At 36.7% G+C, this 21978-nt stretch overlaps 1 protein-coding gene across 2 annotated transcripts in view; it reads left to right on the top strand.

Moving 5' to 3' along the window:
• LOC125319954 (leucyl and cystinyl aminopeptidase) overlaps positions 1 to 21978 on the top strand; it is a 54904-nt gene that overhangs the window by 5928 nt on the left and 26998 nt on the right. Inside the window, exons 2-4 of one of the 2 annotated variants that reach the window (XM_048291785.1) lie at positions 14701 to 14807; positions 16831 to 17671; positions 20037 to 20175. In XM_048291785.1, coding sequence (XP_048147742.1) covers positions 16854 to 17671; positions 20037 to 20175 — 957 coding nt within the window. In that variant the 5' untranslated portion in view covers positions 14701 to 14807; positions 16831 to 16853. The remainder of the gene's footprint in view (positions 1 to 14700; positions 14808 to 16830; positions 17672 to 20036; positions 20176 to 21978) is intronic. The other variant, XM_048291784.1, reaches the window with a different exon arrangement.

The raw sequence follows: 21978 nt of genomic DNA, 5'->3' as shown, positions 1-21978 counted from the left end.
GTTTGGAGGAGTGTTTCAGTGTACTTTACTAAACATAACTGTGTGCAGAGAGCTTTCCTTTGGTTGTAATTGCTCTGACATTGAAGGAATATATTCTGTTAACTGGAGTTCTTGTGTAACAATACTTTCACTACAGTGCCATTGACTTTTATGAAGAACCGATTGTGTTCAAAACTAAGAATGTGCCTAATTTACCTACTGTTCTAGGGCCTAATAGTGGTTTTTATTTAAGCCTTTCTTTTGTATAAAAACAGACAGTTTCTGTCAGTAACAATGAGTTGGTAGCATATCGGTAGAAGCACTTTTACTATTTTCCATGCATGAAAAACAGAAGTTCTGGAAATAGCACAAATTGTGTTAGTGGGAGTCCAAAACGCTTCAATATACTTTAGAGGCCTCATACTTCAACCTGTAAACCATTATAAGAGAACAACAAAGAGTAGGTATTCAGAAAATGGGACGGTGAATACAGCATGTGTAAACTGTCAGTTGTCAAAACTTGTGCTTTTTATCATTGATGGAGATACTAATGAAGCCTTAGTGTCTCTTTTGGCACAAGTGAATAATCGTAAGTGTGAATCATTGAATGGTTTAGTTTGCAAGGGCCCTTCTGAAAAGTTTCTGGTATCTGAGCTGCCCACACTCCCATGGTGATGGTTGTTACGAAGGTAATTTCAAAGCTGATGTATGATACCTGGATAGGGTTTTGGAGCAATTTAGATCTCAGTATGTCTTAAGCTACCAGGCAGACACACTGCCACTTCTTTCTTTATCAATACTCTTTGTCTTGTTATATCATGAGACTGAGAAAAATGTAGGTAGATGTATTTTTGCTCCATTAAGATGATACAAAACTTACTGCATCGGGAGTCACATGCAGTAACCTTTAGACATTGTTGCTTCTGAACTATGAGTTCTATTAATTTATTGCTAAAAGCAAACAAATGAACAAGAAGATTAGGCAGGCATCAGTTTGTACACAGTCTATCAGGTTCTGTACCTGACTGTTGGATGTTTCAGAGAACTCTCAAAATTTTTTTCTTTAGAACAACTGATACCAGCAGAGAAATATTTTGTACCCTCAGCTGTGATGAGCCTGGTATTTATCAGACATGAAATTTATGGACAGATGTTGTGAAGAGGATATCAGCAGTTCTGAATAAGGGAGTTGAGTAGCTCAAGAAATTTGAGATACAAGTTCCTGTGTGTCTCTAAGATTCAGGACCTTTTCATTAGACCCCTGTGGTTAAACATTTTATATGATTTTAAACACAAAACATACCTTTGGTAAGATTGGAAACAGGAAACTAAAACAACCGTATTCTGTAATTAAAGACAGACGTTTCTTTCCTATCCTGTTTTGTTCACTCAGTGGTTGAGGATTGAACACTGCCTCAACCTTGAGGAAGATTTTCTTTCTCAGTGGTATCCAAAGAGCAAAGTGTCATTTAAAACCACTTCCTCTTTCCTTCCCTCCATTTCCCCTGCCTTTTCTAATAGGAAGCCTAACTGGTACCAGATTTAAACTTGAATATATGGTTAAATGTGATTGGATGTGATATATCTCTGTTGGGTATCAAAATCCTGACTAACCTTGGTTTGGTCAGCCTTATTTCCTCTTAGCTCCAGATAAATAATTATCACAAAAACCAGTTACAGTTTTTTGCCAGTTGTATGGGTGGAGTATTCAGTAAATGATCCACTCACTTTTTCCCCTTCTATGGTATTTTCTTTTTGTTGATAACATGGAAGTGAAGATTTGAAAAGAAGTGTCAGTAGTATCCTGGCTATCTATGCATAAATTTAACTGGTAGATGCTGAAATCTAAGTGATCCATGTAGTTCTTCAGCCTGAGGTCCTGCCAAAGAAAATGCAATGGTACTTTGCTTAAAAATCAGGAAGAGGCTTTCAGAGAACCTTTTAGAAGCACCCAAGACTAATAAACAGTGACTTCCTTGGAATTACACTCCTCGCTCATGTTTCTTACGGCAACTTCAGATAAGAGAGTGTCTTAAAATACAAAATCACATATTGTTTTTAATTTCCATGATACAGTGAATTGGCAGGGTTTTACTCCAGTCTGTGTGCAGAAGCTTGTCATTGCAGTATTTATCTCACATTCATTTAAAAAGCCACATAAACAAGTAAACAGCAGAAGTAAACCTTGCAGCATAGCTTGAAGGTGCAAGTGACTTGTAAGGTTTGGAACTTGAGTTCCCATGCTTATTTTGGAGTGGAAAACAACATTTGTCCTCCATTGCAATACAGGAAAATGTATTAATTTTCAAGTTAAGGGTTTTTCTTGAGAAAGAAGGGCTTTTTGGTTTTTTTCTCCCAAACCAGCATCTGTTTTGTAGACTTTTTGTCTGTCCAGTGTAAGCCATGATATATGCTGAACTATACAGATTCTTGTATACCTCTACCAGTTATTTATATCTTGAAATCAAACCCTTGTAGAGTGGCATATGTGCTTCAGGTCATGGGCAGACATTAGGTACTGTCTGCCTTTCGGTTTGAGTGTTTATTAAAATTGTAAGTAGTCATCATATCTGTTTGCGTGTAGATGTTGACACTACAAAAAGCAACAAACAAAAAAGTTTTGTTTAACTGGAGTCTGTGTGTGCCTTTTTTTTTCTTTTTTTAAGTTGCATTCAGCATATAAAAGTATATATAAGCATATATATATCCAGTTTTGATCTATTAAAAATATGCAATGCATATGTAATCTTGCAGCATAATGGGAATGAAGAATATGCTCTTAGCCTACCTATGGGTTCTGTTCTGTCTCTAAAAGCAGGCAAATCCCATGGATGATTGAGATTCTCATAGCAATGCTTCATATTGCCTATTACTTCCTGGTTTGGTTTTTTTTTTCCCATTGGATTATTTCCTATTTTTTTGTCTGAATTAAATAATTTGAGAGAGAAAAATGGTGACATCTATCTTGTAGCAGCCTAACCTTTTTTTTCCCCCAGAAATGTTGTTCTCCTGGAAAGGTTCTTAAAGTAAGATTGAACACATTAAAAATAACTGCAGGCATGAAAGTTTTTGTTCCGAAATGCAAAGACTTGTGCTTTCCTGTAAGTGGCTGTATATTAACCCTATACGCTGACTATACCAGCAAGTAAAAAATCTGCTTAAATGTTTTTGTTGTGGGTAAACCCTGATGGGCATTTACACCCCACGTAGCCACGTGCTTAATTCCATGCAGCAGCATGGGGGAGAGAATTAGAAGGGTAAAAAAGGGGAAAAGTCAGGAGTTGAGATAAAGACAGTGTAATAGGGAAAACTAAAAAACTAAAAAGCTGTGTATGCACAAGCAAAGAAAAGCCCCAGTTCCAAAGTGGTAGGTGAAACCACGGTGAAATGAAGGCAAAGGGCTTTCCAGTAGGACTTCTGATTCCCTTGATATTCCAGTGGCTTGTTGTGTCTTTGTTAGCTGAGTAAAGGTTATAACTGTTTTCTTACTGCAGATAGATACAGATTTGAAATTACATGAATGACGTTGTATACTGTCCTGCTTTACTAAAAGTAAATATTTTTTTTATGTAGAATTGAATTATTTTCTTGCTCAGAAGGAACTTATAATGTATGGAATTAGTAAGGAGACATAGTAGAGAAGAAGGAAATCTTTAGTCAGAATCTTAGCATAACTAACATGTTTGTGGACCGAGGCTTTGTTTGCTGAACAAGCTTATTGGAAAAGATAAGCTTTTCTTCATTCCCTCCGAACACAGAATTTTTTCTGGATGAGTTGGAGACAGCCCAGAGCATGATAGTACAGGAATTAATTCACATTATAGAAAGAAGAGCTAAATTGATAGGACAGGGAATAAGAATCATAAACAAGTAAGTTTTTAGAGCATGCTGAAAAGATTATAAAATTAAAAGGCAGCCTTGTAAAAAATCACTGCTTTCTTCAATTCAATAATTTTTAATGTCTGATGTGATGTATCTGTTGATACTTGCTCACAAGAAGAAATAGTGTAATGCAATGTTTAAGTGTTAGTACAGTGACATTAATCATTGCTTCTACAATATGCAATTTCACAGAGTTTTGAAAATATGAAGATTTTCACTTGTTTTATTCTTTACTTACGTTTTACTTACACAGTGTTCCACTAACAAAGTACAGTATCTTTAAAACATTAGATTTCATAAGTAAATCTTCAGGGGTTTTTTTGTCTGTAAATGTGTGAACTCAAATTTGAGCATGTCTTGAATTTAAGGAGTTGTGCTTGTCTTCTATAGGATCCATGCAGCCTGTCTTCACAGAGTTTTTCTGTTAAATGCTGGGTACAGATATGCCTTAAGATGAGTAATTTGCTTTCATGAAGACTTTGAATAAATATAATGTTTTGTTTGACTTTCCTCCTCAGACTTCTTTTCCTCAGGGGGAGGGAGGATAGAACCTGAAACATCACTGCTTGCCTGACCCACGAAAGCATGAGGTTTTAGTTAGGATTTTGCATAGGTTTCCCAATATACTCAGACATTTTGCATGTGATCATCAAGAGCCTGTGGCCTTATACTCTTTCTGTAAGTGAATTTCTGTGTCTCAAAGAGCAAGCAGGAGGCAACAGGGATTATTTACTGACTATGCTGTAAATCAATTGTCTATGAGCAAAATTCAACAAAACTGATATAACTTCTCTTGGGTGATAGTTCAGAAGAACAGCAAAGCAATTTCTAAAATTAATATTTGTTAGTTAAGTATTTTTTTTCCAATTCAAAAGGGTTTTTTTAATTGCTTCCTCCAAAATTTTGAGGCATTTCTTTTCAAGCTGTGCCTAGACAAGACATACAGTGATAGAGCAGGGAGAGCTGGCAGTTAGAAAAACTCAGTGACTCCTATATCTTTGTGTGGAAACCAAGGTAAGGAAGGAGGTAGTTAAAGAGTTTGTGAAGGTTTCAGAATAAGGAACTACACTAATTCCTATGTTAGCTGCTTCTGGAAATAGGCATGCAGTCCTACAGTGAGTCAGTGAATGTAGTGCTCAGAGGAGAAGTAGGAAGAGCTTGCTTACATTTTTAATCATTTATCTTCTGCTAGGTAACAGCAGCAGGATGTCCAGAACTGTTATTCTGAAGGGAGCAAAAGAACAAAGAGGAGGATGGGAAAAAAACAGTGTCTGCATTATCTTGAACACAGGTGTCTGGGAAAGGATGGTGGGATGTGGTGAGAGGGTGATGTATCTTTCTGTTAGGTGGAGTGGTGAGTTAGATGGCAGAATGGGCCCAATGATGTTTGGAGTGATGTTCTACCAGTTTTAACAGCTAGGAATACAGTATGGCATCAGCAAAGAAATTGAGATGGTCTACAAATTGTGCAATTTACTTGATTCAGTCAGATTTATGTAATTTATACATAATTAGAAGTCCCCCTGCTAAGCAATTATTTATAGAATCATGGAATCATTTAGTTTGGGAAAGACCTTTAGGATCATCGAGCACAACCGTTAATCGAACGCTGGCAAGTCCACCACTAAACCATGTTCCTCAGTGCCGCATCCACGTGTCCTTAAATACCTCCAAGGATGACGACTCCACCACTTTCCTGGCCAGCCTGTTCCAAATCTTGGTAACCCTTTAGGTGAAGAAATTTTTCCTAATATCCAATCTAAACCACCCGTGGTAAACTTGAGGCCATTTCCTCTTGTTCTGTCACTTCTATCTGAGAGAAGAGAACAACACCCACCTCACTAACCTCCTTTCAGGTAGTTGGAGAGAAACTAAGTAACTTGGAAAATTCCTGTGTTACTTAACTGTGGTTTGTTTTTGTGTTTTGATGTGTTTTTTGTTTTTCTACAGAATGTGTCATTGAAATTTAGTGTAAAAATGGGAATTCTCTATCTTGTATGTGAACTGGCGTACAGTTAAGTAACTTAGCATTTTGGCTCTAAATTTTTGTTATTTCAACTCACTTAGATTTAGAGTAATTTACCCATTGATAGAGCAAAGAAGAAAGAAATATCCCAAGCCAGATTTAATAATAAAATAAGAATTTAAATAAAAATTAAATTTCTGGATAGAAGACAATTTGTATACTGACCTGAGTTCCTTCATCTTGAACTTTCAGCAGTGGCTCCATGAGTTCATGAGGTAATAACTTTAACCAAAGTTCTGCATTGTTTTAATCATTATGGAGAGGAAGTGTTCACTGCTCATCATTTTTTTCCCAGAAGAATTCCCACGACAGTAACTGAATGTTTAACTTACACTTGTTCAGATGTTTTGACCCCAAGCCCATACAGTAACTCAGACTCTTTGAGAACTGGATATGGAAATGCAAATGGCAAAGTTGCCTGTCAAGCCTCAGAATTCTGGCTTTTGTTTTTCAGCAACAAAGTAATTTCAGACTTCTGTTTGCTTGTTTCTTTTTTCTTTTAAATAACCCACTCTTTACCCATATTTCATGTATTTGAGCTGCAGAAGTCTTTATGAACAAGGCCTGAGTATTTTCACATAAGTTTTAATTGAACAGCTATAAAAGTGGAACAGCTGAAAAGTGGAAATGTCAGTAACAAATAATTTTTTGGGTATTTTTGTTGGTCTTAGTTGGACTTTACATATCATGAATTTGGAAAAGTGGCTCTATGGGCCAGGAAAAAAGGATCCACAAACACAAGAAACTGCTCAACTGTTTTGGAAGAAATTTGAGGACATCAAAGTATCTGCTGCATAGAGGAGTGTACAGATGAGATGCTGTTTTCACTTGGGCTGCTGAGATTCAAAGTAATTCATCCCAGAAAAAAATCATTGCTGAACTATCAAGTAACACCTTTATATCTTTTTTAAACCTCTGTTTTACAAAAGAGGAGTGAGCCTGTGTCTTGGGGAGCTGGTAACGTTAGACAGCTGTTGTTAAGCATAGCCTTTGATTTTATTTTTCTGTTGTCTGTATCAGCAATTTCAGAAATCAAACTGTAGACACCTGTGTGAAGACAAGTTTGTAGTACTTACTCTACAACTTCAAGACCTGTTTAGCCACTAGAAGCCTTTTGTGTTCAGTTAACTTTTGCTCAAACCTTGGAGTGCTGCTTCTGACTCAACAGCTCTCACTGAAGGGATCTACTGTCACTGCAGCCTAACCTACAGGCCATATTAAACCTTTAGGCCAAGGGTTGCCTTGGAGCAATGTATTCTAAATGCAGCTAAAATAAGAGCAAATATCTTTAGAGGAATTATCCCAGACCTAAATAGATTAGAAGTGATTTTTTTTTTTTTTTTTTAATTTTGTACTCTTGGGCACAGATTTATAGAATGCTGCTTGCTCAGACTGTCCAGAAGAACTTATCAGAAAGCAGTGAATGAAGAATTTAAAACTAAGTTCTTTCAAAAGTAAATACCTCTCAGATGAAATCATGTAGCAATTCTCCTAACTGTTTATAGGCACAAGTCTGATGAACTGTTACTACCATTTTCTGCTAAATATATAAAATATCTGCCTTTTATTTTTTTCTCATTTTCAATTATTTTATTCCTTTTTTTTTTTTTTTAATAATGCAATCTACAGCAACCACTGTGTGCTGATTTTGACTATCCTAACGTACAAAATTCATCAAGGAAAAGTAAGACACTAGACAACAGCACTTAACAGTTCATACAAAAGGCAAATCTAATCGTTAAAGAATGGTTGCTAGGTAGTAGCAGGGAACCTGCAGTTCTGGGAATAATTGCATGCTGAGCGTGGAATATTGCTAGCAAATAAACTACAGAAACTTTCCAAGACTGTCTGTAGCATTGCTGATGCTACTGAGTGTTTATTTTTCACTGCACCCTTTTTTTCCTTTTGTATGCTGAAGACTTTTTCCTTGAGGTAGCAAGTAATCAGTGAAATAGACAGAAGATAGTGCTAAGGCAGTATAAAGGATTGTGGGTTATGGCTTCAGATTCATATTTTTTCACTTTTCAGGGGGAATGGAATTGCATGTAAAATCTGTCTGGATTGTCCATCAATTGTTTTGGTTGTCTGTGACAACAGGAACTGTTTGCGTATCTCTGGTCCAGGTCCAGTCAGTACTCTACTCCTTCTGTTAAATTCTCTGATTGAGCAGAGATGGGAGGCAATTCTGCTTCAGAAGTAACTTTGGAGGTGGTCTCCTTTCAGATATCAAAAGGTAGTAGAGCTTCTATGTACTCAGTTTTCAGGTGGATTGAGAGACTCCAACCCATAGTTGGGACTGTCCACGAACATCAAGATGACAAGCACTTCTGCATATGAGTGGGTCTGTTCGTTTATCTGTTTGCTTTAGATGACTTTAAAAATCTAGACTTCATATTTATACTCAGTGGTCTGAAAGCCTGGCTTTCCTTTTATAGCTGCTGATGCTGCATCAACAGTGAATTACAGTTTAAAGGTTAAGTACCAGTGAGGTTGCTTTTAGCCAGTTGATTTAAGTCTCTCTTGTATAATTTCTGTTCTGTTGCCTGAGCACGCAACCTGTCATAAGCCTTATTACAGAACTGAGGTTATTTCTGATTTGACCAGTAGATTTTGAAATTGCAGTAACACAGAAAGCAACTCTGAATCTGCATCCAAACGTAACAGAAGGCTTTTGATAGCAGGAGTTTTTTTTCTCTTAATCACTTACTTGTAGACTGAGCATTTACTGGCATATACTGCCACAGATCAATCATTGCTGATTATTTGTATTCTTTGAGAATTTGGGGGGAAAAAAATTAGATGTCGCCTATTGATGAGATAATGTCATTTATGTGTTCAAATCCTGTGCCAAATATCTTACAATACAGCATATAAATCGGACATAATAGATATATATGGATTTGAATGCCTAAGTAAATAGGGAAGTGGGATTTTGGAAAACAAAAAACCCTATTGCCTTAATAATCTTTAGAGGGTTTTATTCTTAAAATATTAATCTTCCATGAAACTATTGATATAAAATAGTTTCAGTTTTCTAAGTCGTCACTTCTGTTCCTTGATCTTTGTCTTTTCTCATTTCGTTTGCTGAACTGGTGAAGTAGGGTAGAATGTGGTTTCCTTCTCTGCTGGATTTTTGAAACTCATTTCTGTCATATTAGGTTATGCAATTCATAAATAGCATTAGCTAAAGTTTCCAGCCTTATTTCATCTTTAGGTTTAGAAAAATATCAAGTTTATATCTAAGAAAATGTTAACAATGAATGTTTTAAGTGTGCGTTTTCAAATTCTACCAATTCAGATATTTAGTTGTCACTTAAACCTCTTCTTTGCCAGCCATTTATTCCTCATCTGTTGAAAAAAAAACCTGATAAACAGTTGTACTTTATCTATATCACTGGGTGTTATTTCTGTTGATTTAAACTCTAATGCTGATTTGTGGTAATAAAACCCCGTAATTAGTGGTGTATGGAACCAGTGATTTTTAGTCTCCATTGAGGAAGTGATTGCACTTTCTGAAATATTTCTCACCTTTTGAATTCCCGTTGTAGTATTTGGAATCAAAATTATCTTCAAAATGCCTCTGTATGTCAGTTTCAGCATTTGTGACAGTCAATCTGTTTTGGCACTCCCCTTTGGGCTGCCCATCTCTGTCTCTCAGACAATGTAGAAACAACAACCAGGACAGTAGTTTGGGGTGACAACAGGATCTAAGATTTGGAGCAAGTCTCAAGCAATGAGTCCAGCATGAGGTACACAAATAAGAGTGAATGTTCCCTTCTGTCTTCTATAAGAACATTAATATTTGGCAATTCAAAATTGGGGTGATTGATCTGCTGCTTCCTGTTAAGTAGAATTGGTAAACTGCCATTAGTAAGAGCAGAGCCCAAGTATACAGTTTTAATTTTTACAATTCTGTTAAAATTACATTTATACTAAGTAACTTGGCATAAATAAATAGATTTATGCCTTTTATTAGTTAAATGTGGAAGCTGGGCCTGTGCTGAATTTAATTAAAAAAAACCCCAAACTTTGAAAAGGTGATTGAACACTATATGCTATGTTGCTTTTCTATAGTAACACTTCTGAAATTTTAGATAGAGCAATTCAGAGAGATTTGGTATATTTAACATTTCTCTGTCTCTACCCTTCTCCTGTTTGAGGTTGAAGATGCAGATTTACATCAGACAGTTCAGGAGGAAAAGTGTAAATCTTTATTAGTGTTTCCAAATCCTTAGTGCCTCAGATGTTGTACACATTTTAGATGACTCTTCAGTGTGAAAAATCAGTTTTGTTTCTACAGTCAAGTCTAGCCTTTCTAGGAGAGAAAGGATCATTGAGATTTATTTTTCATAGTGACAGCCTTAGTAGTTTGTGCATTTAAAATCTTGAGTTATTTTAAATTTAAATAGAAGCTAGTAATAGAAACACATACCATTTCTGAAAACTTGCTGAATTTTCCTAATGCTGTTTTCTTGTAACTTGTTTTGTTCCTTCTTGCGTGCAAACTGTACAATGCAAGTACATCTGGTTTTAATTGGGTCTCATATTTCTTCTTGTTCTGGTCACCAGCTTGGGATGACTGAAGACATAAGATATGTGAGAAATTTCACTAAGTAGGTATATTTTTTGTTTCCTCTCTTATAAATATAGATGAGTACTGTACTGTGAGTAACATGTTCCTCTTTTCCCTAAAAGAGCAGATTTTATAGCAGGTACATCTATTATTTGCAAACTTTCTAGAGCCATGTCTGCATGTTAGCTGCACAGAAGAAAACTTTAATACGTTTGTGATGGCTAATAGATGCTTTTTAATTTATGGAGTGTTTCTAATTCTTTTTTTCACATACAATGATAAATTATTATTTCACTAAGCAAAATATAAATTTTAAGTTTCAGTGGAAACTTTTTTTTGATATCTAATTTACAAGCTTTGTGTTTTCTTCCTTTTCTGGGAAATGGTTATACTGAATTCAGTGTTCTTGATACGAGAGGGCGGTGGCTTCATATGTGTCATTATTTCTGCAGAATTCCTTTGTTGGCTTTTCCATGTGACATAGTGTTAGTTACTGACAAGGATTAAATAACTTAAAGAGCAGCAGCATTTGTACAGTTTTGTATCCATGGCTGTGTATCAGTGATCTGCTTTAGTCTTCACTAGCACATTCCTTTCCTTTACTACTAGTCCCAAAGACCAAATAAAGGAGAGAAGATCAGGTTCCATGTACTCTAACCAGTCTTACTATTTTTACAGTTGAGTTACACATACATACAAGCATGCATCTCTCTGCTTGGAGCGTGCTTACCTGCCATACACAAAATATTTGCAAATGCTCATAAGTGCTTCAAATAACTCCTCAGCGTCCTGGAAACAGGGAACTTTATGCTGTTTGCTAAATGTTAACAGTGTAGAACTAATTTTCCGATTCTTAAGTAATAGTGGAGGCTTTGTTCTTTCAGTTTTAGACTGTGTGGCACAGTATTTGTGCCCAATAGCATCTTTTCCTCAAACTCACCATCCTGGTAGAAAGCTCATTCATGTATTAGGAATCATATAGTCTGATCTTACTGTCTGTGCTGAAATCTTGCAAGAGTTTAACTGCTATTTCTAGCTGAGGCAGCATTTAGACAAGTACATGAAGATAAAAAATAGGTTTAAAGGGAAAAAATCCACCTCAGAGTTGATTTTTGCCCTGCTGGATGGCCTTAGCAAAAGCAACCAGGCTTTCAATAGGAGCAAGTTTATGTGGTTTGTCTATGGAATTTGCTGTTTTGTTAGCAGCTGCTTCTGCCAAAAAAATGGCTGGTGCTTTCAAATTTGGATGTAAAAGCTAGGTATGAAAAACAGTATTATGGCTCTTAATAGCTAATGGCATTGTTAAATATCTATTCCTGAAATCATTGAACAAAATTATTTTGTGACGTAGTATCAGTGAGTTGCTCAGTAGCAAAACAAGTACTTGGCTCACCATTTTTCTGTGTTCTTTCTGGACTCACCAGGCACAGATGTCTGGTTTTGGGCAGTAGTTAACTCTGCACCTTCTCTCCCATTATTTATATGCAACTGAAGTAGTTTACATTCAGTGGGTATCAGTTTTTATTCCAGTTGGTTGGCACACTTTATGCCCCTTTACACAGGGCAGTTTGGTCTGGCCTTGGGTTTTGCTACTTCCAGTAGATGCTACCCAGTAGTTGTTTTGCTCCTAGGTTATTCCAGGGTTACAGAAGGTTTCTCACTTATTTGCAGTCTGGAGTTTGGTTGCTACAACTTGTCAGTTGTTACTGTAATTCCTCTAACATTTTTTTCTGTTAAAATATTGTATGATATCTACTCATTATTTAAAGATCATATTGTGCTGAACTTCAGTCTCCAGAAGTGGCAACAGTCTGTCTGAATTGAATAGGATTGAACAGGAGTTTTAGGTTTTTTAGTTTTAGTCTCTTAATTGGAATTGAGAAATTGAAAAATAAAATGCCTTTGAGCATTTCCTGCATATGTTTTAAAATGGAATGAACTCAAGTAATGAGTCATTTAGATTCATATAAGAATTTTGAATGTTGAGATTTCTGTTCTGAGGTAGAATACCCAGACATGAATCCCAATAGACAAGAGACTACTGATTTTGTTTTGCAAGGGAAAAGTACATGCTTCTAGAATTAAAAAGAGGTATCAATAGCATTACAGGAAAATATTGCCTCTGAAGTATAATGGATTTTTTTTTTTATTTTATTCTATGGAGTATTTATAAGAGATTCCAAAAACCAAACATGATGAGATACTTTGTTGTTGGACACACTAAGATTCAGTAAGTTGTGTTGCTTGTTAAACTTCAGGGAAGAGCTTACATTCTCCTCTGTAATGAGATTGGACCTCTTTAGACAAAATAAGTACTTGGAGCAAATGCTGGACTGTTTTACTCCAACACCTGATTGTTCCTGTAGGATTATGTTTCATACTGAACTTGAGTATTGTGGTAAAGTTGCTTTGTAAGTTTAAAGACTAATTTGTGAAAGGGCGTAGAAGTGAAAAATGTATGTTTTATAGGAACAAGCTGTGTGGCTAATTAATCGCTTGCCTTTGTGTTCTTAGTCATGCCACTTTCTACCAGCTAGGTACGCCTATGGGATCACATTATCAAAGACTGCAGTACACATAGCAAGCTTGTTGTACTGTTGGCTTGGTACAAACTGCGTTTGAAGTTCATGTCTAAGCATTCTGTCCTCCTCACAGAAAAGAACAGACCCGGCTTGTTACGATCCCTGAATATTGTAATGAGGAGATATCTTGCAATGGGTTTTTGGGCATCTGTGCTGCAGGAGGCAGCTCTAAAGAAACTTTCAGAACCATCAATTTTGAGAAAATGTCTGCCTTTCTTCAGTTTTTCAGTATGAGGAAGATTGGTTTTCTGGATTTGTCGACCACTTAGTAGTTAACTTCACCTCTTTTCTCAGTATTGTTTCTAACTGTGAGTATTCACATTATTCACCACTAGATGTGATAATAGATCATGTATTGGGGAAGATGCTGAAAATCTCTTGTTTTCAGAATAAAAATTTGTAGAAGAATTGTGTAAAATCACTTTTATTTGGCTCTGTTTAAGCTTTTGGCTGATGTAGCTGAAAGCTTAACCTTTAATCTTCAAGCTTTTAGCATCATTTTGTTAGTGCTATTTGGAGAACAACAGGATTCACCTCCAAGACACTTTTTTCTTTTACCTCCTTTTTTACTCTCACACTAAACTTATGTTTAGTAAAGATTTAGATTGAAATTGCCATGCTTGATGGCAGATAGCTTTTGTAGCGCATTTTAGCAGCTCAGATCAGTACTTTCGTAAATGTGAACTGGTGTGACCACAAATGTCTCCAGTGCACCTGCAACCTCTGGCATGACAGTGGTAGTTCACTGGAACCATGTAGCTTCTTTACAGGTAAATTTTCCTACTCTTGCAGTTATACTAATTTGTCCTCTCTTATATTTGGAATCTGAATTAATATGCTTTATGTTTTTAAATGGGAATGTTTGCTGCTTGGCCATACATGGTATGAGAGATGACAGTGAAATGTGATGCTTGCAATCATGCTCCTCAGGCTGCTCCTTACTCCTTGTGGCATGTTTCAGTTTAAGAATACTGCTTTTTCCTCTTCATGTGGCTGTTTAGCTCATGTAACAGCCCATGGGTTAAAATTGAAATGTTATAAAAGTTCAATTCACTCATGCTATCATGTTACCAATTCCAGTCAACCAACTGGAAGCAAAGAGGTCAGAGTTTATCTCAGTGTTAAAGTTTTAAACAAATTTGCCATGGTTCATCTCCAAAAAATGTATTCTGTGAATAAAGAAAATGATAAAAAGACTTCTGTGTCAGCATAAATAGCTCTAGTAACCTTTTGATACTTGGTCTATGTTCTTTCCAGTGGAGAGTAGTAGTCTGGTGATGCTTTTGATATGCAGTAAAATTTTGATCTTACAGATTTTTATTATTTCCAATTTGTGCAAATATTTCTGTAGAAATTGGCTATAATGGTTGTCTGCCTAGAAATATATGTCTCTAGGTATTAAAACTGTGAATTGTCTTGAAGCTAACTTCTAATTTAACTGTTCTGTCTTAGTTTCAGTTTGAGATTCTTTAGTATAATTCTTTTTGGCTGAAAAAGTTGTTAGTACCTGCATGCAACTGTGAAAATATTGTCTTTAGAAGAAACTTATTAGAGAATAAGCTCTCCAAAAAACAAACTGTTCACTAAGCATCGGAGCTGATGAAACCTACATTCTACTAGATTTATGCTCTTTATCTTTCTCCTCCTTCCCTCTGCAGTGCCTCCCCTGTCTTCTACCTCTTTTGCTGGCCATGCAGCTGCACGTGCCATGGCTGGGGTTGGAGCTGTGTACTGATTGACTGCTACCTTTTGGAGCGGTTAAGATGTGAGTCTTAATACCTGCCTTTTCTACATAGCAGATATGGATTTGGGTGTCTTCCACGAGTAGCTGGTTGTTTTGGGGTGGGATTACATTGGGACTTGAAGAAATTTGGTCTTGAGTCTGTTTTCAAATTTGATTGAAGCTAGTCAGCAGATTTCAAAAGCAACCAGCTGAGGGGAGTAATCAAGAACTTCTGTTAGAAGTAGCACAGTGAGTTCTTGATAAACTTCTTGGGTGGAGGAATTGTAAAACAGCTTCTGCTGCACAATGCATTCTTCTCACGTTTTTTCCTCCTCTAGTTTGTCTGTGTGTTTTCACTTGTAACTTAGCTTTCTGTCCTCTCTGTTCTGTGTGGCCTCCAGTCTGGCACATGCTCCAGTGTAGAGACCATAGTGCTAGAGCACTGAACTGCAACCGCAGCCTGAAGGCTGGCACATGAGCAATGTACTGGGAAATGTCATAAGAACAGAAAATTCTGGAAACTGCTTTTGCCTAGAGGTTGAAGCAGATGACCTCCTGAAGTCCCTTTCAACCTCAGATATCTTGTGATCCTCTGTTCCTATTCCTAGTTAGAACAAGTAGATACAAATTTCAGGAAACTCCCTGCTTTCATACATCTCTGTATCTCTTGTTCAGGTTGACTACTGCACCTTTCTTGTATTGCATTTTTTGGGGAAGGATTTTTTATTTCCTTTTTACCTTATTTTAAGGCCTTTTCATTGCTATAGCTACTGACACTCCAGTTTTTCTGAGTTTTTGGCCTTGAAACAGGAATTCTGGATACATCTAGAGTGAATGTTGAGGAACTTAGTATATCTGGTTTGAAAATATTCTTGCCATCTTTTCTTTAAGATGTTTTATTTTCACTTTTGAGATTTTCAGCAATATAGATACTTGACTTAAATAAAATGAAAAATGAAATAAATAATACATTAGAGGAACAGTCATATTCTGGGATATCTATATATTGGAAAAATGTACATTCTTGTCAGAAATTAATAAAAGTAAGCCTACTTTACAGTAAGTTTACATCTAGAGAAGAATTCAGCTTTCTCATTCTGGAAACAGAATGTGGAAGATAGAAGTGTGATGTGAATACTGTTCAGTTGACAGTAGACATTCATGTCTGAAAGAGATTAGGTTCATTTCTGAAGCCTTGCAGTTGGGCAAAAGTATTGTCTAGTCCCTTAGATAGAACCTGTGACGGGAGACTAATTAGCTAAAAGATAACCTCTTACATAAACAATGACAGATATGACCATTAAAATATAACTGCATGCTATAAAAATGTGATTTTAAAATTTGGTATGAATTTCAATTCATCATTTATATTCCCTGATCCATTATCTATTAAGGACAAGTTTTATGGACGCAAACAGTCTGATTGGCACTGATTTGACTTCTTAGATGCATGGATTGTTTCAAGGATTGTATGAGCTAGATCTTAAATGTCAATTGGAACTATAATTTTTATACTGCTATTTTTATGTGAGAAATATTTTTATCTTTTTTGCAATGTTTGTGAAAAATGAAGTTTAAAAATGTCAAATGGATATTTTATTTGTGTGGCTGCCATCACATTGGCAGATTTTCTCCCATGCGGAAGAACTTAACAAGCAGCATATTTGAAACACCTTTAGAAATGTACTGGCTGTTGTGCTTTACTGTGCGACATAAGAAATAATCCAACTTAAATAATTTAGTTGAGTACAAATATAGTTTACTGGAGTAGAGGAAATGCAACCAAGCCAGTGACATCAGTGGGCTGGGAGAACGATGCAGTGGTATAGGTGACCTCCACTTACGGTGTAAGGTGCTTGTGCTTACGCACAAGGGAAACAAAATTGTGGTAGGCAGAAAAGCATAGAAATATTTCCTGGAAGCAAACTTAGGAGACAAAATGGAAGAGGTCTTGACAGTATATACTGCAAAGGTGTTTCCCATTCTGTAATTCAGTAATATATCTTTGAGGTATCACACTCAAGCCTTTTGTTTATCATGTAATATATGGTAATTTCTTTTTCAGATCGAATTCAGTTGCCCAGGAATATGATTGAAAACAGTATGTTTGAAGAGGAGCCTGATGTGGTTGACTTGGCCAAAGAGCCTTGTTTACATCCACTGGAGCCTGATGAAGTGGAATATGAACCAAGAAGCTCCCGCCTCTTGGTGCGTGGCCTTGGAGAGCATGAAATGGACGATGATGAAGAGGATTATGAGTCATCAGCAAAGTTGTTGGGGATGTCCTTCATGAACAGAAGCTCGGGTCTGCAGAATAACATGTCTGTATATAGGCAAAATCCAAATGGATCATGCTCAGTGCCCTCTACGAGGACCATGGTGGTTTGCACAGTTGTTTTTGTGATTGCATTTTCATTAATAGTAGTGCTTTATCTTCTTCCCAAATGTACCTTTACCAAAGAAGGCTGCCATAAAAAAAATCATACAATGGAACTAATATACCCTTTGGCAACCAATGGAAAAGTATTTCCATGGGCAAAAATGAGACTTCCTCCTGATGTTATACCACTGCACTATGATCTTGTCTTGCAGCCAAACCTAACTACTCTGAAATTTTCAGGCTCTGTAAAAATAGTGGTCAACATCCTCCATGTTACTCAGAAGATTGTACTTCACAGCTCAGGACTTAATATCACCAAGGCAACAATTACTTCAGCACAAGGGCATCAAGCAGAGCCAGTTGAATTCCTGGAATATCCATTGCATGACCAGATTGCACTCATGGCTCCGGAGGCTCTCCTTGCAGGACAGAATTATACTGTCAATATGGAATATTCATCTAATTTATCAGACACCTACTATGGCTTTTACAAAATTTCTTACAAGGATGAGAACTCTCAGCAAAGGTATGCCCTGTAATACAGCTTCTCTGTTCTGTCACTTCTGGATTGTGCTTTAATAACAGAGGTTAAGAGGTTGCTTTTTTTATTGGACATTTTATCCAACTTATTATTGTTGAGAAAGTCAGTCTTTAATCTCTTGATTAATCTACCTGAGAAGTTTCTTTCATGGATGAGTTCCTTAAGTCAGGGCAGCCTCTCCTACAGTGAAATGTACTGCAGTGTGGTGGTTGTAGGTAGTTGTAGGGTGGCTTTTTTGACTTGTTTATGTTTCTCTCTTTGGAAATTCTTCCCACATCTCTTGAGCCCTTGAGTCTCAAGACAGGGACTGAAGAAACAAAGTCCTGTCATCACATGAAGAGGTCAGGTTCAAGACCACCAGAGGAACCCGATGGGGCCCAAAGGGATGCATCACACAGTCCTAAGGGACCTGGGAGAGGTTGTTGCCAAGCCACTCTTGATCATATATGAAAAAGTCATGGCAGTCAGGCAAAGTCTCAGGTGACTGGAGAAAAGGGAAACATCGCACTCATTTTTATGAAGAGTAAATTAGTGCTTTTTGTCAGGAAGATTGTTAAAAATTGCTCCCCCCCCACTTCAAATGGGCCTTATGCTGGTCATATGCTTAAGAGTGTTCATGCCTTTGTGGGCAAGTAACTGTCCATGCAGGTCTTCTAGAAACAGTGTGGTGCGATAAACAAGAGACAGGAAAAGCTGTGCAGGTCAGCTAAGCAACTTACTGCAAACATTAAAGACTTTTCATTCCCATGAAGTAAGTGGGTGTAAGATTCCAGTAAGTATAGAAGGCAAAAATCACTTAAATGATTGAAACTCAGTGGGTTTTTTCATATTTTGATGTAGCTGCAGTTTTCTTTTCTTTTTGTATTTACTGTAGTAGAAAGAGAACACATAATTGCTCACAGAGAAAAAATACAATCTGTGAGTAATTTTTTGAATTTTTGTCCCCCTTCAGTCCAGTGCTAACTGCTTTTGTTCAGGAACAGGATGTAGCACATGTTTAAACCTGCATATTTTTCAGTAAACCCTTTTCAGATAACTCTTCAGTGATATCATAATTTCCATTGTCTTGCCCGCTTCTTCTTTTTGCAGGTGCATTGTCTCTGTGTGCCTGTTGTCTGTAGTTTTACAAATGTAGACTGCTCTGATAATCTCTGCCGTTACTGCATTTTCTGTATAAAACTCAAACTATCAAGCTGATTTTGCAAGAAAATATATTTAGTTTAGTTTTACTTTCTTTTGAATATTTTTATATTGTCACAAAAATACAAAAATTACCAAATCGCAAAATAACTCGCTTAACTTGTTGCCAAAAGCAAAATAAAGAAATAAATTGGACCTTATTTATATTTTTATGCAGAATGGTTCTTTATTCTTTGTTTTTCTTCTGCACAATCATGGGGTGAAACTGTATTAATTTGTCAGGAGGAAGAAAAGAGTAAGAAATTGAAAGCAGGCATGCAGTTTAATCTTATGAATTGTCAGCAGTGTGCCTTCTCATAAAAGCTGTATATCCAAAAATACAGTTGGAATGACGATGCAAAACAAACAAACCCCCCAAACACTTGCAGGTAGCTTGGCAGTATGTTAAAAAAACCCAGCAAGATAAAAAAGCAATGTGGAGCATCTTCTCTGTTTAGCGTCAGTAAATACTTCAATTAATAAACTTGTTGTACTCTGTGTTGTCTTGTGGGTGCAAAAGTCAGAGATGCTCTCCACCAAAAGCTGTAAATGCCACAGCTAGTTAGTATAAAAATAGTGGGGAAGGAACGTAGACTCCTGAGAAGTCTTCTTGTGATATGAATAGCTGTTGGATTAGAGACAAGACAGTACATGAACTTGGACAGAATCCATCTACTAGCCAGCACAGGGAGCAGGCATACAGTTAGCTGAACTGTGGGAGCATCTGCAGGAAATAGCCTGGCAATTAGATGAAAAACCTTCCTTGCAGTCCTGTCTTCTGCAGATGTTTCCAAACTCTTATTTAGTAGGCATGCTCACTAACTTAATTTTTCAATCTTCTTTTTGTTCCCTCTCTCTGGAAACAGGTTGGCTTATATTTTGGTGGTTGCTTTGTAATTGTGTTATTCTAAGTGCATTCTTCTTTGTTCAGAAAGCAAAAAATAGCCAAGAAGATTACTCCTCAAATAAGTAGGTTTTTCAGCTTTAAAGAAAAAAATTGTTAATGCAACATTTATTCTGACTGGTCCAGCCTTGTCATCTACTATTCAAAAAGCTGTTCCCATAACAAGCTCTTAGAAGTTTTGGGAAGGAAGTGACTGTTCTATCATAAATAAACTGACATTTATGCTTTTAATATTCTTGCTTTGCTCTTCTCCACTCTTCCCATTAGGTGGTTTGCAGCAACTCAGTTTGAACCTCTGGCAGCAAGGTCTGCTTTTCCATGCTTTGATGAACCATCATTTAAAGCTACTTTTTTAATCAAGATCAAGAGAGATGAGAAACTTTCCGCTCTGTCAAATATGCCAAAGGTACCTACTTTTGTAGGGGAATTTTAGTAGAGCTGCTGCCTAGGTAATCTGTTTCAGTGTTTTGGATTGTGTTTTTATTGCATTAATGTCCAGGGGATTTACCTGAGTGGATAAGCTATAAACTATATGACTTTATAATAAAACAACTGTTCTGTTCTCAAAGACTTGAACTTGGTAGAGAGAACACCTGTTCAGTGCATTGCACAGTGAAGGATGTTACTGACAATTGAATGACTGAAGGATTCGTGTTGAAATTAAATGAACTGTTATTTTGCAGAAGTTTTGTTGTTGGTGACATTGGTCTCAACAGCCCTTGAGATTTGCTTTTGAGTTTTCTCTGTTTGCTTCTACTGCACATGTGCAGAGTACTGGAGAACCTTCAGCAGCTGATTGTGTAACTAGCACCAGTCTATGTGAAAGATACACCTGATCTTGAAGGATGTGCTTCTGTCCCTAAATGAGGGGAAGTAGGGTATGAATACAGACAGAGTCAGCTCCAGAATGTGAATGAGGGATCTGAAATTCCTTCAGCTAGAATTTTCAGACAGAATCTTGTAAGAGCATATCTGAATTTTCTGGTGATGTTTTATGCTGTTATGCCTTTGGACAAACCTTTATGGAAGCCTAATGCATTTAGACAGATGAGCAAGACTAACATTACCTAGTCTGTGTCAGAACTAGATATTCTCTCATCAAAACCTCAATGCCATTTATTACCCAGCAGAAACTCAATACTGACATTGGTCTAATCAGTAATGAGAATATTACACCTTTGGTGTTGCTGGTACATTTATGAACACTGTGCAGCTTAGGTTCCAGAAAGTTGTCTGAAGTTCAGGTGCTGATGCAGATACCTTGTTTTTGAAAACCAAGCTAGTAATTGCAACCTTATGAAATAGTGTCTTTTTCACTGTGTATGAACATTTGTATTCCTGGATTCGTAGTGATTCTTAACAATTACAAGAAGAAACAGACTCTGGTGAACCACTCTTCTATTTTATATAAACAAGAAAGGATGCTCACTCACTCTGCTCTGCTAGGAGCTGGACAAGTGGCTAAGGCATCTTTCAACAGCTTCCATAGTTCTTCATGTACAGAATGTAAATGATGGTTTAGCACTGCTGCATACACGGACAATTAGCTGTTGGTGACAGTAGGGTACTAATAATGCCAAAGTTGTGGGTTAGCGCCCCATATGGGCCATTTGCTTGGACTTGGACTCCATGATACTTGTAGGTTCCTTCTAACTCAGAATATTTTGTGATGTGTGCAGCAGACATTGCTGAAATAATCACCTATACCTACATGAGCAAGAGATCTCAGAAGTAGGCCTTGTCAGCTGGCATGTACATCACTAACTTGGCAATATATAGTATCTGACATGGATTAAGGCTAGAAATGAACTGTGTATTTTGGGCTTGTGGAGCTGCCTTTTGTGGTTTTGTTTGTTCTGGGTTTTGTTGGTTTTTTTTTTAATGAAGAGAACTGATTTTTGAGCCAGTTTATCTGCAGCAGATTTTCTTAAGTAGACTGTCACTGCCTTATGACACCAAAACTGTAATAAAGGCAGAAATCTATTAATGCAGTGGAGGAATTCAAAGATGGCATTCTGCTCACATACAATGGTCAGGTTAAATGATTATATTCGTTATATCTTCAGGTTTAAAAATCCATTTCTCTTTGAGGCTGACAGATAAATTTTTGGTGACAGTTAAATGTGAAAACATTGTTTCATTTCAAATGATCTTGTCTAAAACTAAGGTTATTGTTGCTGGTTCTTAAATGTTCGTGGGTTCCAAAAAC

This window comes from Corvus hawaiiensis, chromosome Z, assembly GCF_020740725.1.
Source record: "Corvus hawaiiensis isolate bCorHaw1 chromosome Z, bCorHaw1.pri.cur, whole genome shotgun sequence".
NCBI classification, from domain to species: domain Eukaryota; kingdom Metazoa; phylum Chordata; class Aves; order Passeriformes; family Corvidae; genus Corvus; species Corvus hawaiiensis.
The sequence above is the reverse complement of the archived record's forward strand: the minus strand, read 5'-3'. Positions and strand labels throughout refer to the sequence as shown.